Source organism: Poecilia formosa, unplaced genomic scaffold (genome assembly GCF_000485575.1).
Source record: "Poecilia formosa unplaced genomic scaffold, Poecilia_formosa-5.1.2 Scaffold284, whole genome shotgun sequence".
In the NCBI taxonomy this organism is placed as follows: domain Eukaryota; kingdom Metazoa; phylum Chordata; class Actinopteri; order Cyprinodontiformes; family Poeciliidae; genus Poecilia; species Poecilia formosa.
The window spans coordinates 295,196-312,421 of NW_006800223.1; the positions used below are offsets into that span (position 1 = coordinate 295,196).

Genomic DNA, 17,226 nt, shown 5'->3' on the forward strand with positions numbered 1-17,226 from the left:
GCACAGTACACAACACAAACATAGGCTTCATGAATTACAGGGATTTAGCTGTGTAATTGTATAATTCTGCCATGTCAGTTCTTACAATAGGTTTGTGATCAGGATGCTTTCTGGTGATGAGGAAGAGAGGAGGAGTCTTCCCATTAAACACACATCTTCATCATCAGTCATTTGAAAAAAATACATATGACCTCACCTATAATTTAGTATTTTTGACATATTTGGACATAAGGATATAAGTTTTGCCAATATTGACTAAGTCATCAGGCGCACATGCCTGTTTCATCTTTGCTCATCATTCCATCGTTTAGAGCTTTGATGTTTAATTTGTTGCTCTTAACTGTTGAAGTGAATGTGAACATCATGGTGAGATCTGCCTGTTGCCTTCAGAGAGAAGATTGTAGGAGGTTAGGATTCTGTTACATTCAGGAGAATGTTTCCACCACCAGTTGGGGTTAAACCCACACATCTAACACCGCGTCATACTAGAGTGACGACGAATGTGATGCGCTAGTACGTCTTGTGAGTCAAGCAATGATGTTATTCTGTCCCCAAATCAATGGACTGTGTTGTGTAGCAGTAGCTCCACCCTAACCGTACCGTACCATTGTCCTATAGACCTACAATTGAAGGGGGACCAGGAATGGTGTCATACAAGCTGGTTGTATTGGTCGCTTGTACAATGGACCAGACTGAACCTTTAGTAGAACTGGATCTGAAGACAAATACCCAAAACGTACCAGTAAATTCAACAAAGGACTGTCTGAGAGTCGATACACGGTAAAGGCCTAGTCAATGCCCATATCCTGATCTCACTGAGGTGCTGTGAGCTGAACTGAGACATGCCTTAACGTATATACCTCAAACATCTCAAAGAAGTGTCAATCCTACAAACACGAATGTGTAGACATAATAAACGAAACCATACGCATCCAGGAGACAGCTGTAATCATGCGACTGAATGCAGGTGCAGATCAGGCGCGCTATCATGAATAAATTCACACAAACACACACAATTGCTGTCTGGAATTTCAGCCAAGAGCCTACAATATTGACATGTGCTCATATTTTATTTACAAGTTGCTGTTTTTCTTTGTTGCATTTCACATAAGGTTCATTTTTAATGAAGCTTTAACATATGAAGAAGCACACTGGCTTTGTCTTTCATGTTACGGCCCTCTGACTGAATGTTGTGCTGCTGCTGGTTTGGCTTTGAGTTTTGTTTGTCTCCGTGTTTTCGTGTGTTCATCCTCTCTTACATAATTCATGTGAAAAGCATCCTCATAAAACAAAAAACACACACACACACACACACACACCGCATCAGTGACTTCCAGCACAATCCATGCTGCACCGTCTTGAAAAAATAAAAAATAAAACGAAGACAAACATGAGAAGATTATTCAGCCAAAAGCTCATTTAGTCATAAACAAAAAACAAAAAAGATGTTCAGAGAATATCCCCCCTACCACTTCACTGAGCAGCTCATCAGCCTTGGATTCTTTTCTCTACAACTTTGCTGTGAGCATAGCTGGTGCATGTGAGTGGGCACATACTCAAACTACTAAAAGACATTCTTTTCTAATTCAAGCAATGTAAAGCATTAGGCATGTTTACTACTTTACTTTGTACTTTTTAGTGTTATACATTATCATATAATCACAATGAAAACTCTTAGAACAGATCCTTGTGTTATTTTTGGTTAGCCATGTTTTTCACCCTGGATGCCGTTTTTTCCCACTATCTTTCCATGTTGAGCTTTTTTTTTTGTCATCTAACGGATGAAAAGTCAGTGCTTTCTTGGAGTAATTTTAGGGTGGACACTAAAAAAATTCCCCACTTTTCCATGTCTTCATCTGTGGATAATGATTCCCACTGTGATTCTCTGGAATCCCAAAGTCTCTGTTCCTAAATGGTTTTGTAGTCACTCCGTATTGAGCTGTGGCTGCACTAAATATATCTTAAAAGGACTAGTGTTGGGTACTTTTCAGTGATGTTGTAGTTGTTATGTTGTTAGTCGGGTTTCTTTCTCTCAGACTTTTAGGATATTAACTTGTATTATCTCTGTGCTTCTTTCTTTCCTCTTTTCTCCTTTCCCTATTAAATCTTTCTCACAGCTTTCTATCTTTCTTTTCCGTATCTGTGTCCATTATATTTGAAATACACAAAAAGAAATTCAGAATATATTTTTTATATGTATACAAGCCTTAATGCTTCACTTGTGAAAGTAAATCTCAGGAATTGTTGGCACTCAGACAACAATTCTGACCACCACACTGCCAGATAAACAAAACAAATGTAAACATAAAAAAATCAATTACACAGCAAAAAGAAATGGCTTTGTAACCCTTTTCAGACTGATTGATATTATTAATTTTCCTTAGATCAGGTCATGATGTGTTATTAGACTACTTGAGGCTTAAGGATGCCATCACCTTAATCTTTAGCTCAGATTCTGGCAGGGACACACTCCAGTATCATAATACAATTTCTTGTCAAAGAAAGCATGTTGATAAAATGAAAAAGATTACTTTAAACCTAAAATATACTGGAGGTATGAATAATTTTGAACTCAACTGTGAGTGGACTTCCACTACTTTTTTTTAGCAGTACTTACTAAGCTGGTTTTCATACTTACAGGTAGCCTGAACCAGCAGAACTGGGGGAAGAGTTACCCGTCCTGTAATGGCGCCCGGCAGTCTCCTGTGGACATCAATGAGATGTTTACCCAGGTCCGGATGCAGTTCCAGAACCTGCAGCTAGAGGGCTGGCAAATTTCCACATCAGAGTCCACCACCATCCAAAACAATGGGAAGACTGGTATGTTTAAAAGCGCCTTCTTTCATAAGTATAAAACCCCAAAAAGAAAGATTTTTTTTTTTAAGCAAATCCTAAAATTTGAGTATCCTAGTAAAGCCAGTGTCTCTACAACTTCATTTTTCTCCTGTATAAGCATCGTACTTAAAGCTGCAGTGTGTAACTTTAATAAAAAATAGTTTTTTCAAAATTTATTGAAATTATTTCTATGTCGTGGTGGTATGATACGAGACATAATCTGTGAACTAACTACAAATAAACCAATCAGAGCTAGAAGGAGGGTCTTAGTGCTGCCAATCACCTCCTCTCCACGCTGCAGCTAGGAGATCCTGTTACGAATGCTAAGGCTAGTTATCATAGCCACCAATTATGTAGAATTAATAGTTTTCCTGTAGATTTAAATTGTCACGAAAGGGCAGGGCCTCCCATGGCTGCAGCCTCAGGCACCTATCTACCCATGTCTTATGTTTTAAGTTCTTTTGGACTTGCTGTACTGAAATGACAATTTCCCTCCTGGGGGGAATGATGAAGGTATTCTATTCTATTCTATTCTGCTCTCTGCCTTTATCACATTTAGTAGTGAATACATGAGTTGATTGACAGCGCTAAGCCCCTCCTCCTGGCTGTGATTGGTTGTTTTTGGTTGGGAGCGGTGCATTTCTTCAGATGGCAATATTAGCTCTGCAAGAAGGAGGTCAATCTTTTCACAGATTATCTGTCTTATACTGTCACAACATAGTGACAGTTTTAACAAATATGTCAAAAACAAATTTTTTAATAAAAATTACTTACTGCAGCTTTAACACCGTGGAAACATGTGGGAATATTTTTGATATAATGATTGCGTAAAGCGAGACTTGGTAATCCTGAGCTGTGGAAGGATTAAGTTTTTATATGCCCCCTCAAAAAAAAAAAAAAAACGATCCACAGCTCCAAGATTAATGACACAGTGAGCTGTTGGGAAAGAAACAAGAAGCGAAAGAGACTATGTAATTGCAAGAAGAGCAATGAGAGAGACGGCACCGACTGAGGGATCATGTAATGAAAAGAGAAAAGATCAGTGCTGAGAGGCAGCGATGAACAGAGGAGTCGCTAGAAAAGAGCAGGACGGAGGGAGGGAGCATGGACGATGTGAAGAGACGTGAAGTGATGTCTGAAGTGATAAACAGATGAAAGCTGTCTGAGCTACTCTATCCTCTCCATCTGTACAATACTGCCTGAGCTGCAAGCCGTGTTGTGCCTCTGTGTGTCCATTGAATGTTAGTGGTATGAAAGTGAAAATGGCAGAAATCTCACACAGCTTGTATGATAAACTAGTCATAATTCTATACCCATATAAATCAAAGTGTTTATAAAACTTTAGGATAGCCTTCATAAAAGCAAAGTAGGTTTTAGAATCTTAATATTTGACTTGAGGGAGCAGTTTTAGACTCAACTGGTGTGTAACTGTAAAAAGATTTGCTTTTGCAATACTGACTCAGCCTATAAACTGCTGTTACACTGCTTCATATCTTGGTATACATGCTGGTGTATTGAAAGGCAAGTTTTATGAAGGGGATTATGGTGAATGAGTCTTTTCATTTTGATGCTTCCTGAACAGTCCTCAACCAACTTATCTGGTAAAATAAACTGTGAAAAATATATAAAAATGTCCTTGCAGCTATTCTAATGTGTCCTTTGGGATCCCGGTTTGAATTTCAGTGTTGCATTCAGGAATGGCTATGTTACTTTTGCAATGCTGTCAAAGTCTCATCGTCTGAAAATGAAACTTTAAATTTAAAATAATTCAAATTAATCAGAAAGTACACACCTTCAGTTTCAAGCATTCTGCATACCGACATGAGTAAATCTTCATCAGTCAAAACAACATGACATTAAGTACTGTTATCAAATGGCTGTTGCTTAAATATCTGAAAGGTTGTGTAGAAGTGACGCATGTGTTGCATGAATGGCATATGTAAAATTAGGAGCTCATGCAACATATTTTTTTGCGTGTGTCAATTAGTTTCATAAGGATTTCTTAACATCTGAGAGCTTTTAATGAGAGAAGCTTGTGAGAACTACTTGCTATTAGCTTAGTTCATCGATTTATTCATATCGTCATGGGCATGCTAACCTATAACAATTGCTTCGGTGGGAAAAGATCTTCTCCCAGCAAATAGTCCCAGAGTGACATATTTAATGCTGCTTCAACACCATGAGTGCAGTCGGCTGCATGAACAATACACATAAAGGCAACTTCTCTCCACTCTGACTCCCAGATATAGCTCCCAGAGCTAAATATCTCTCATGAGAGACACACAAAGACTACATTTTATATAACGGCTCTGTCGGGGTGTTACTGGAATAAAAATCTGTCAGGATGCACGGCACGTTGGTTAAGCATCACTGAGCGTTTAAAAGTTTCAGCACAAGTGAACTTCTAGTGATGTGAAAAATCTACACACCAGCTCAACTGCTCACAGAGTTAAGGTCATTTCTGGTGCATTTCAGAATCTGCAGCGGTCTTTATTTATATTTCAGGGTGTACCTGTGTATGGGAAAGGTACTTTGGGAATCTCAGGGTGTTTTCACACTTGGTAATCCAGTAGACTCGGTTTTATTGGGGTTTTCTGGTTTGTTTCATGAACCAGTAAAGAGCCAAAGTAAATTTATTTTCATTAAGATGGAGTTTTGTTCTGCTTAAACATTTGTTTTTATGAACATTTTAGTGGTCATCAACCTGGAAGGGGACTTCTTTGTAAGTGGAGGAGGGCTGAGTTCCAGGTTTCGCGTATCCAGACTCAGCTTCCATTGGGGGCGCTGTAATACGACGTCAGATGGGTCTGAACACAGCCTGAACGGGATGAAATACCCTCTGGAGGTAAGTGTCAGCAGTACGCCACACATTTTCTTCTCCAACTCAAACCCAAAGATAACGTTGACTCTGACTGTGTCGCAGATGCAGATTTACTGTTACAATCCCAACGAATTTCAAAGTTTAGACGACGCGATGGAGAACGGAGGACGGGTGGCCGCCTTGGCCGTTCTCTTTGAGGTGAGGCGACCTCACCGTGGAACCACCCGTTTCTGTACCTACCCTCAAACAAAGCAACAATACAATCATTCTTTCATTTCCAGGTGAGCCTGGAGGACAATGGCAACTTCAGTCCTATAGTGGAAGCAGTCAGTGGTGTGAGCAGATATGGTAGGTCACTACATGAAAGTCTGAGCTTGTTACAAAAGATGAAGATGGCAAATATTTTACAATAAAACACATAAAGCTTACAGCTTTATCTTGGGTCTACTTCCTCTTAATCTTAATAATTGCAGCTTTAGAGCTCTGGATACCATCAGTTTTCTCCAGGTTTATTTGCCCTTTTACTCAAACAGTACAGGTGAGTACTGTTTGAGTACTCACCTGTACTCAAACAGGTGAGTACTCAAACCTGTTTGAGTACTCACCTCAAACAGAGGTGTACACACATTTTTATGTGTGTACACATAAAAATGTGTACTTTTTATGTGTACACATAAAAAGTACACATAAGGCACTTTTTATGTGTAGATAATCCAAATGTATCGGGTTGTACTAGTGGTATTTGTTTTTTTAATCTATTTTATTTGTCGACTGTCTTTTTTGTTCTATTGTTGATATCGTTTAACTGCATAGTCAGTTACAGTTGTAAATATATTTACATTAGCATGAACATTAATTTAAAAACAGTAATGGCTCTGCAAAGTAAAAGGACTTCCTGTTTGATTCATTCAGAAATTTGACATAAGCTAATGTTCACTTATTTCTACTACTTTTCTTGGAATAAAAATACATATGTATGTTTTTGTTGGGGTATATTACACCTTATCGACATTTGAAATAATGCAAAGTGGTTATTATTAGTGAAACTTTGGGCTAATATCAGTATCTTACCAAATGGTACCAAATTGTATTTATCGGATCGATACTTTAAAAAAAAAAGAGAGACTAATTTCAGCTGTTATCAATGTTAGTGCTGACATATCATGCATCACTAGTTAATATTTTTTTTAATGTAGCATTAGCTCTTCTGATAACGATAATGATTTGAATGAATAACCTACAGAAATTCTGTGTTATAAACAGACTAGACAGCAGAACAGTTAGACTTGAGGTCTGACTCCAGTGATTCATTTCCCCAGGTAAGAGAGGATCGGTGGACGCCTTCACCCTGAGCTCCCTCCTGCCCAACGTGACCAATAAGTACTACATCTACAACGGCTCGCTGACCACTCCTCCCTGCTCTGAATCTGTAGAATGGATCGTCTTTAAACACACGGCAGACATATCAGAAGCACAGGTCAGTCGCTCTCAAATGTGTTGCCTGTTTTTTGTAGTTTTAGGTAGGACAAACATAAAGAATGTACAAAATAACCAAATATCTGAAATTTTTATGAGTTGGGATGAGAAGTGTTTTCTTACACTTGTTGCATTCTTTTATTGTATAGTAAGCAATGATGTAACAAGTTGACGCCTAGAGTTTGCTAACTTTAGTGTGACTTTGAGTCGTAGTGTGAAAGATTTTTTCATAATCTGCAAACTGTAAAAACAAAGGAGTACAGTCAATAACGTAACATCAGGAGGTCACAGAGTTATTCTAACAGTCACCAGAACTAACAATACATGGAAATGGGGCATTTTTTAAAATACTATAGTGAAATTAAGTGGAATTTGAATATTTTTAATGATATTTTTTGTAATAATAAGTGACTTCAAAGTTACATAACATTGTTAAAAAGCCTGGTATTTAGTGAAAAGAAAAATAAACTTTGATAAATTACTGAAAAACCTTTGGTCATATTACACATAAGATATCCTGTACAATTCAAGTAAAAATCCAACTAAATAGGAAGGAAAAAAAATAATGTTTTGGGTGTTTTTAGTTGAAGTGTGCGGACACCAGGTTATTGAAAGGAACTTTATGATTCAGTTTTCATCTTCTTTTGACTTTACCGCCGCTATCAGTGATGGTGAATCTGATGGACTCAGATATCTTAGTAGGATTTTCCTGACATTTGCTTTTTTTATACTTTAGCTAAAGCATAAAAAATAAATAATGCACCAATTTTATAAATAACAAAGAGCAGCTCGTTGTGTGTGTCAGTCAGTGACACTGTGAAGGTATTCACCAATCATTTGATCTGAACCAGCTGTGGTCGTCGAGTGGGATTTTTAGTCTGTTGCTGGTTAGCTGTCGCTAACATCAACAAAGACAACATGTTGCTCTAAAGCGATGTAAAGCGAAAGGTTCAGTCAAGATCTCCTCACAGACGGGCTGTTCCTGCTGCTCTTGCTTCTTTTTTTTTTAAACGTTCGGTCGGGTTTCACACTGAAGACGACTGAGCTCTCCCTTTGACGCTACGCAGCGTTACAATGAATAACGCTACCTAGCAGTTATTCATTGTTGCAAAATAATGGAGAGCAAACACTGGTTTGTTGTGTGGATTACGTGTGTGAATGTGCTCGTGATTGAAGCAGGGAGTGAAAATATGACACAGCCACAATCATGCAAACCAGAAATAGAGCAGCCTGGCAGCAATACGAGCCTCTTCAAGCATCAGTTCTTTGGGTTTATTTTGGCGGCAGCATAGAGAGCAGAAACATGTTTCCTCTCAGGCTGACCTTTCCTCCTGCCTGTGTTTCTGTCCCTCCCTCCACCGTCAGCTGGAGGTGTTTTGTGAGGTGATGACCATGGAGCAGGCCGGGTATGTGATGCTCAAGGATTACCTGCAGAACAACTTCAGGGAGCAGCAGCAGCAGTTCATGGGCCAGGTGTTTGCCTCCTACACCGGCGTGGAAGACGTACCCACACCCAGTATGTCATCACCTGCTTTCAACGTTTTCTAATTTGCCTCGCACAAACAGCGAATATGTTTTTGTCACTTTATAATATTTCTACTTGCTTTATCCTAGATGAAAAAGGTCACAGCATAGCATAGCATGCTTTCCTGCTCAGTGATTGGTTGATTTTCAGATCTATAACAGTTCAGCATCAAAACTGGGAAACTTGCATCAACCGACAGCTCTTTGAACTCCCAGTAGAAGCAGCACATCATCATTTTGTAGCATAAAAATAAGTTGGAGCTTTTCACCGCTTTGAAATCTGAACATTTTTGGGAGAAATGTTCAGAATTCTCTGTGTCTAACTCTGTGTCCTTTAAGGTCAGCTGGTTTTTTGATCATAAAAAGTCCTCGACACTCTCCACCTTCATAAAGTCGACCCAGAAGCAAAGTCTGACACGTCAATGGATTTCCACTTTGTAGCACTTTGTGTCACTGCTCCGATCAGCGGATAGGCAATTTATTTTGCAGCTCTTTTAGAAATTGAAATAACATATTCAGATATTCATAAAAGGCTCTTTTTACTTGTAGCAAATTCATGAATGCATACAGGCAAACACACACACACACACACACACACACACACACACACACACACACACACACACACACACACACACACACACACTCACCTGCAGCACATACTCAATGTCACACTTACTCTGAAACTGGGCTTTTTAAAATGCAGTTCCGTATTTTTATTTTTTTATCAAGTCACTTAACCTCATAATACCTCTGAAAACATCGCTGGTATGCGGACGTTTTACCAATGGTGGTGTCAGCTATTTATTTCCACATTTTGAAGATTCACACAATTATTCAAGGTTTTAAGAGAACATATTCATCTCTGCTGTTTCCAGCGTGCAGCTCGGAGCCACAAAACGTCCAGGCCGACGCTCAGAACGACACCACCATCGTGGTGACGTGGGAGCGCCCCCGCGCGGTGTTCGACACCACCATCGACTGGTACACCGTCACCTACCAGAGGCTTCAGGGCAGGGATCAGAACAAACGGGAGTATAGGACCGATGGAGACCAAGATGTGGTAGGAGGGATCTGTCTATGGTGGTGGGGACAAAAGTGTTAACAGTAGTAACTGTAATTACAGATGATGTTTTTGCTCCATTATCTGCCGACCTCACCCCTACATCTGACATGTCAACGGATAATTGATGAAAATAGCATCAGTGCCCTGTTACCTTTGCCTTATCAGTCATTTCCATGAAGTGTTTTGTGAAATGGGCTGATAACTCAAGTTAGGAATCATCATCTAAAAAGGACAGTGACAGGAGTTCTTCACAAGAATGAACTGCAAACCAGTTGAAACACAGACACCTGTATTTCAAAGAGACACCTGTAAAAACCCTGCAGACTGGAAGCATGTCTTTTGTTCAGATGAGACGAAACTAGAGACATTTATGAGACATTGCTAATAATCCAAAGAACACGGCCTTCACTGGCCACCCGCAGCTGGGAATCTTTTTAAGATGGAACAAGTCGTGACCTAAAACATATGGCTCTCCTGGTGAGGAACTACCTGCAGGAGAACACAGTGAACTTTATTGACTGACCTGCACAAAACACTAACTTGAACCCAAGTGGAAATGTGTGGCATGAATAAAGAAAAAGCTTGTTTTGTGTCTTGAAGAAGAGCTTTGACAATGATTCGTTTTGACCAAATTGTGTGATTTTCCTTTTTTCCAGGGTGCCATTATCTCCAGCCTGCTAGCTAATAGCAGCTATGTGGTTCAGGTGGTGGCTATTTGCACCAACGGCCTCAAAGGACGATGGAGTGATCAGATTATAGTCGACATGCCGTTAGAAGACCCTGGTACGAACCAACACAGGAGCTCTTTTTACCCGTCGCTCTGACTACGGTCAGGAGTGTTTATTCTATCCCTGTCCTTCCAGAAAGTGACTCCAGCCCCGACACGGTGACAAAGGAGGCTGACAACCACAGGGAGGTAGGACAGTCTGTTAGCTTAGCTGCAACTGGGCTGAATTTTTGTATCTGCCTTGTTCACATCTGCAGTGTATTTAGTTACATCTGCAAATTGAGTGTCACTGATTTGGCAATAGCTTATAATTGAGCATCTGAAGTCCATCCTAAAGGATGTTGAAGCAAACAAAGTTTTGTCTCTGTAGGGATCAACTGTAGCTGGACCGAAGAGGCCAGACAACCAGAATCAGCTGGACGTGGCTTCAGAAGACCACAGTCCAGTGGAGGAAGTTCCAGCTGACCAGACAAGAGTCTACCAGAACCAACCTACACAACATCAGAAAAAGGCCGCAGATCAAACCCAAATAAACCAACACACTCCAGTCCAGACCGGCAGACAGTTAACGCCAAAGACGCCGTCTGAATCCGTCAACCTACAAGAAGCTCTACCGGACGAGAACATGAGGGAGAAAGCAAGCCCAAACAGGTTGACCCCTCATGGAAGCAACCAGAACTGGATAGAGGACGATCAGCTGATCCCAGCGAACTCACCGTTCACAAGTCCAAATTTTGACAGCACCAGTGCGATTTGGGTTAACCGGATAACCGAGGAGCCAGGCCTTCTGTTTCCAGTTGCTCGGACAACCGTGCCACCCGCAATTCGTCGGCAAATCACAGAAGAGGCGTCATTGTCAGTCTTGTCACCTCAGGTCAGGATATACTTTGTTACCAATCATCAAATGCTCCGAGTGCTAAAACAGGTCTGAGATGATAATAGATTTGACAGTTTTGTCTCAATCTAAACATTTTCTCTAACTGTGGGTTTATGTCCATCATGTCTTCATTTTACAGCCATTAGATCCTGATCTACCAGAACAGGCTAGTGAAAACCCTCCCACTAAGTTTGAGCTGTTCACCCACCCACTGGAGGACATCAAGGTCACAGACGTCTTCTATGAAGACACAGTCACCAGCTCTCCATTAGGGGTCATCACCTACCCTCCAACAGGTTCTCCTTCTGTGGTTCCAAGTGAGATTTAACTTTGGTTTACATCGTCGTGATCACTCAAAAGTGTGTTTTATACTTCGCTTAGGGTTAGAGGTAGACGCTGAACACTGAAAGTTAGGTATCGGACACTTAGGTGTAGACACTCGACACTTAAGGTCCCTTATTTGAGGGGACACGCTTTGGTTGGTGATTAAAAGAATGAAATTGTGGATACAAGCGGCCGAAATAAATTTCTTCCGCAGGGTGTCTGGGCTGTCCCTTAAAGACAGAGTGAGGAGTTTGTTCCTCCTGGAGGGATTCAGAATAAAGTGTAAGATTATGATTGTAAGGACGGACGGAGTGACTTCAGCGTGTTTCCAGTGTGAGTTTGACTCCATCAGAACCGCTGCTGCTCCTTGTCTCCAAATCTCTTTGTGGTGCTGATGAACAAAATCTCAGGGTGTATGTAATAACCAGGTCCTACAAGGATGGCTGGTATTCTTTGGGTTGCCCAGCTATTTTTATTTTCTAATGCCTTATTGGTGTCCCATCTTGTTCCATTGCATTACATCATTTTCATGCACTTTGTGTCCACAGGTAACAAAGTGCAAAAAGACTCGACGATGAACCCCGAAGAGAGTGGAGCCGCTGTAAGCGAACCTCTGCAGACATCCTTTACCTCAGATTCAGCCAGCCCTACCTCAGAGTGGATAACAGAAAACACGGCAACAGGGGGCAACACTCTGTCCGACTCCCTCTATAAATCCTTCACCACCTCCTCTTTGCTCAGAGGGCTGATGCACACCACTCAGCCCCTGTTCAATGGTAAGACATAACACTTTCTCTGGGAAAGTCACACATCCCATTAAGCTATCCTATTCGTTTTTTAAATGGCTATTAGTTTTCATTTTGAGGGATTTTACCCAACAGCAGGGTGCTGCAAATGTATCGATGGGCAAACAGCGGGATGAGATTGCAGTGGGTGCTTTTATTTCTGCCTTTAATGACCCACAACTGTGCATCTAATCAGTGCTGTGCCCTGTGATCAGAGGGACGTGATGGGGAGGATTCCAGTGGCGGCCGTGTGGAATAAGAAGATGCTGATTGTGATTGGGGTGATAATTAGGGGCTTCTCGCTTTCCTAAGTGGCTCAGAATGAAATCTGCTTGACTCTTTGATAAATCGTACCGCACGTCCGAGTTTTCTGCCTCATAATAATCTACTTGAACTCACTCAAGCTTGGTGATTGGCATCTACTGCTGGGGTCTTGGTCTGCATCTGTGTCCTTTTCTGTAGCTCAGCAGCGCTCTCTAGTGGGTTTTTTTGCTACCTTGCTTTGTCTCAACTCTTAAGGATTTCTGGCATTTCTTCACTTTCAAGCAGCAATTCCTTGGCTTGCCTAATGTGCCCTGGTAAAACCCATTCTTCAAATACATTTCTGATTTCAAAAAGGTAACATCTGAAAAAGGATTCCTCTGTTTTGGATTTTCTTGCAGCAGATAGACCAATATCCAGGACTGAGGATTCAACAGTTGACCAGTTTTCTGGCTTCGTAGACTCATCCAACTCCCTGATAGAGATGAACTTAAACCCTACACCGTCTGTCTCTGATAGGGAACTCTCTACACCTTTACCTCTCAAACCTATCACCAAATTCTCCAACAGTTCCCATCTCTCTCTTGCCCTCCTGGAATACTTGTTGAACTCTTCACAGCCAAATTTAGAACAGCTACCAATCTCTGCTATTTTGAGTTCCCAAGATCTGGTAAATACCACTAACTCTCTCTTTTTGCTGTCTAATTATGGATCAGTCATCGCCCAGCTAGCAAAGACAACCCAACATGAAGAAATCAGTCAGAACAATTCTCTGACTGACGTAAGGAGTCAAGACATTGTTGAATTCTCAGAGCTGATTCACAACAATGAAGAGGGATTCAGTGCAGATACAAATGAGGATGAGCTTTATGCTAATTTAAGTATGTCTATACTTGATTCAACAGAAGAGAGTGGATCGGGCTCTGGTCATGACAGTAACATGTTCAGTGGAGAAATTGGTGAAGTTGCTGAAGCTCAACCTAAATTTTCAACATTCTCAAGTTCAGCTGTTAGCGTCAATGTGAATTATACTCCAGAAAACAGCTTAGTGCCTCAAAGTAAAATATTAGCAGCAAGAGGTAAAATTGGGGTAAGTAGGAAACTGGGCAGTGAGAAGGAAAATGAGATGAGCGGAGAGGAAATTGAAGAGGAAAACAGTGGAAGTCATGAAGGCAAAGAGAACCCTGAACACAGAGGGTTGGTGTGTAGTGGGAGTGGCAGCGGGGCTGAGGATGGTAGTGGTTCTGGAGAACAAGCGACTGCCGATGATCACGTAAAGACAAAGCAAGACGATGGCGATCAGGAACGTTTAAAAGCGGCACGCAAAAACAGATTTGTGTCCAAGGGAAACGGAACACACATCAGAAACAAAGTATTAGGATCTGAAAGAGCAGACAGTCATCAGCTGACATCCAGGGAAGACGCATTGACACCAGACCAAGCATGGTCTGTGACCAATGACCAGAACCTTCATGTTGGGAATGACAAAGAGCATCAGAACACAACTCTGGAAAGCCCAGGTTTTGGACTGAGGTCTAGTGTTGATACAACAGAGGGATATACTGAAGAGGAAGAACCCGCAGAAGGAGCTGGTCATGGAAGTGCAGCTGAAGACTCTTTGGAGCGTTTCTCAAACGTGACTGGGTCGTTTCAGACTGCAGGAGGTTCGATGTTGAAGGATCTTTTCCCTCTGCTCAGGTTCACTGACACTCAAGAAGGAAAACTGGAACAAAAGGGAGGTAACTGAGACACAATGTTTGAATTTGTCTCTTTAGAAAAGTGTAGTAGTTAATGCAAACTTTACTACAAATCAGTTTAAGTTTAGCACGAGTCTACTTCACCCATCAGACTTAATTAGGTCCGAAGGAGAAATGTAATTACTGTTACCATCTCGTCTTTTGCATTGGATTTCTTGACTTCAATGAGCAAATCAGAAATTCAGACTCCCCTAGACATCTGAGTTGGCGAGAAAGCCAGGATTTCAGCCTCAGAGGTCTTTCCAAGACTCTTTTGTAGACTTTAAACTCAGACTTCTGATTACAAACGGAGTGCACCATTAATCTGTGTCTGGTAAGAATCACAATTTTTTTTTAACAAATTAATGAGCTTGATAACAGCTAAGAATAAAAAGACTTAAAACAGTAAAAACATATATATTCAGTTGAAATATTTATTCACTTAGAGTGAGGCAGGAGAAAGGCAAAATGCTAGTGCGGTGTAGTCTGAAATAAAAAGGAAGAAGCTGCAATGCCTCCTAGTTTAATATTTTTTAAGAAAAGAAACCACATATATTCATAGATTAACTCACATTTCTCTGTGCTTCATATTCAAAGTAACTGCGATTCACACTAAAACACAGATTGGACCTTAGTGTCACCATGGTCAGATTTTTGTTGCAGCACCATTTTCTTTTTCTAAATCCTCACAAAATTCTTCCTACATCCTTTAGTAAGATTTATGACCTTTACATAGAAGTTCAAGGTCTAAAGTAATAAAATACGACACCGTTTTGTGTTGGGGGTTATTTGATTTGACCCATTTTGGACATGTGTTCCTTCTGCTCTTTAACTTGTTTCTGTTTGGTGCTTTGTCGCCCCCTTTGGGTTGAAGGCTGATTGTATCTATGAGGTTTCACATTTAAAAGAAATGTAGCTTTAAAATTAAAGCTAGAGTGTTTGCTTCTTTAAGAAGCTAACATGAGTCTTCATGAGGACATTTTCGTCTTCTTGGTAGCAGCTCTAAACCTTTCTGATGTGCAACATGCAGGACTTCCTTCTCTGTTTCAGAGGGCAGCAACAGCAGCCACGAGTCTCGGGTGGGGCTGGTTGAAGGCGTGGAGAAGGAGAAGAGGACAGTCATTCCTCTGGCTGTCGTCTCCACTCTCACCACTCTCTGTCTGCTGGTGCTAGTGGGTATACTCATCTACTGGAGGTACAAACACACACCCTGTACATTCTACATCGTGCCTGACCATCTTTTCACGAGCAGTTTGGCGTCTCTGGTTCCAGAAACTGTTTCCAGGCAGCCAATTTCTACCCGGATGACCCCGCGTCACCTAAAGTCCTGTCTGTTCCCTCCACGCCCCTGCTGCTTTCCACAGGTAGGCCACTCAGAGGGGGGGTTTCTTGCTCTTCACCTCATTAAGCACTGAGACAAACTGAGTGTGGTGTTGCAGATTGCCACGAGCCGCTGACGGTGAAGCAGTTTGTGAAGCAAGTCCTGGAGCTCCACAGCACCAACAGCTTCTCCAGGGAGTTTGAGGTGTGTCACATTAAATCCACATGAAAGGAAAACGGGTGGAATGATTTGTCTCAGCTCCCTAATGTGCATCCATGTTTCTTTTTAACATCATGAGCTTTTGGAATTTAATTTGACTCTGTGTGCAGAAAGATATGCTTTAACTCGCAGGGAAGTTCTTGTTTTTTTTTTGTTTGGCAGCCAGATGATAATATTTTGTGTTCAGAGAAAACTCCCTGATGGTGGTTTTCAGTATGAATCAAGGACACATCTGCATGTTTGACACTTCCACACATGATCCGCTCACACACACATGCAGATTTGATTCTTTCAAGTGTTCAGTGCCTTGCAAAACTATTATTACCCGAAACTATTTCTCTTTTTTTTCATGTTCCAACCACAAACTTCTGTTTGTTGTTATTTTCCATCATTAAAGCGGACTCAACTCCTGTTTAGTCCACTTTAATCAAACTCCAGTCCGTTTGCAGAGGTGTGATAGCTCAATCAAACTGATGCTCTCTCTTCTTCAGAAGTTTTCATGTTGTTTCTCTATAGTTCTTGGTCCAACTTGCAAAAAGGGTTGTGCAGGTTTTTCAAAGGGTTTGGTTCATTTTAATGTTATTTTTCATCAGTCCTGAGAAAGATCACTGGAGTATAAATCCTGTACATTTTCCTTTCATCTCCCAGTAACGTGCTAACCACATTAAAGTTTGTGGCTGTAGCTCGGTGAGAAACCTCCAGGTTGAATTAATGCATTTGCAAGGCACTGATTGGTCTCCTGTGTCTCCCTCTCATTGTGTAACAGTGTTTCTGTCTTCCAAATAGTCTACCACTGCTTTACACCCCTTAAATTATTAGGAGGCCCAGGCCTTGTTTCACCCGCCCCGCAGAATAATGTTACATCGTCGCTAACGTAGCTGCTAGAATTGCAGGCGGCGGCTCAGGTGGGATGGTGTGCCCCCACTCCCACTCGGCGCCTCCGCTCTGTGTGGATCTGAACCCTACATTCCTGGACCTGCACTGACTCCTTGTCTGTCGTCTTGTCCCTCTGTCCCACTCTCCTTTCACCATCTCCACCACCATCATCGTGCTTTCCGCATCCTCACCACCCTCCATTAGATTGTGAAAGAGTCGTATGAGGTAAGACCCCCCTCCATCCCTCTGCTGCAGAGGGGTTTTTTGTAGTTCTGGGAAGGAAAGGCAAAGTGCCAGCTTACCTTAGCATCCCTGATTTGAGTTGAAAAAGTTTTACATCCGTTCTTCTTCAGCTAGCTGACAGCAGGCTCACTCTGT

At 41.3% G+C, this 17,226-nt stretch overlaps 1 protein-coding gene across 4 annotated transcripts in view; it reads left to right on the forward strand.

Moving 5' to 3' along the window:
* ptprz1b (protein tyrosine phosphatase receptor type Z1b) overlaps nt 1-17,226 on the forward strand; it is a 60,015-nt gene that overhangs the window by 32,831 nt on the left and 9,958 nt on the right. For 2 of the 4 annotated variants that reach the window (XR_001664683.1, XM_016681512.1), the window contains exons 3-19: nt 2,641-2,820; nt 5,529-5,680; nt 5,759-5,854; nt 5,938-6,004; nt 6,976-7,133; nt 8,498-8,648; nt 9,535-9,719; nt 10,379-10,505; nt 10,586-10,638; nt 10,820-11,323; nt 11,466-11,643; nt 12,199-12,426; nt 13,098-14,435; nt 15,483-15,627; nt 15,705-15,796; nt 15,872-15,957; nt 17,053-17,073. Coding sequence is in view for 3 of the 4 variants with exons in the window: in XM_016681512.1 (XP_016536998.1) it covers nt 2,641-2,820; nt 5,529-5,680; nt 5,759-5,854; nt 5,938-6,004; nt 6,976-7,133; nt 8,498-8,648; nt 9,535-9,719; nt 10,379-10,505; nt 10,586-10,638; nt 10,820-11,323; nt 11,466-11,643; nt 12,199-12,426; nt 13,098-14,435; nt 15,483-15,627; nt 15,705-15,796; nt 15,872-15,957; nt 17,053-17,073 (3,761 nt within the window). In the remaining variant the exon portion in view is untranslated. The remainder of the gene's footprint in view (nt 1-2,640; nt 2,821-5,528; nt 5,681-5,758; nt 5,855-5,937; nt 6,005-6,975; nt 7,134-8,497; nt 8,649-9,534; nt 9,720-10,378; nt 10,506-10,585; nt 10,639-10,819; nt 11,324-11,465; nt 11,644-12,198; nt 12,427-13,097; nt 14,436-15,482; nt 15,628-15,704; nt 15,797-15,871; nt 15,958-17,052; nt 17,074-17,226) is intronic. The other 2 variants (XM_016681513.1, XM_016681514.1) reach the window with 2 other exon arrangements.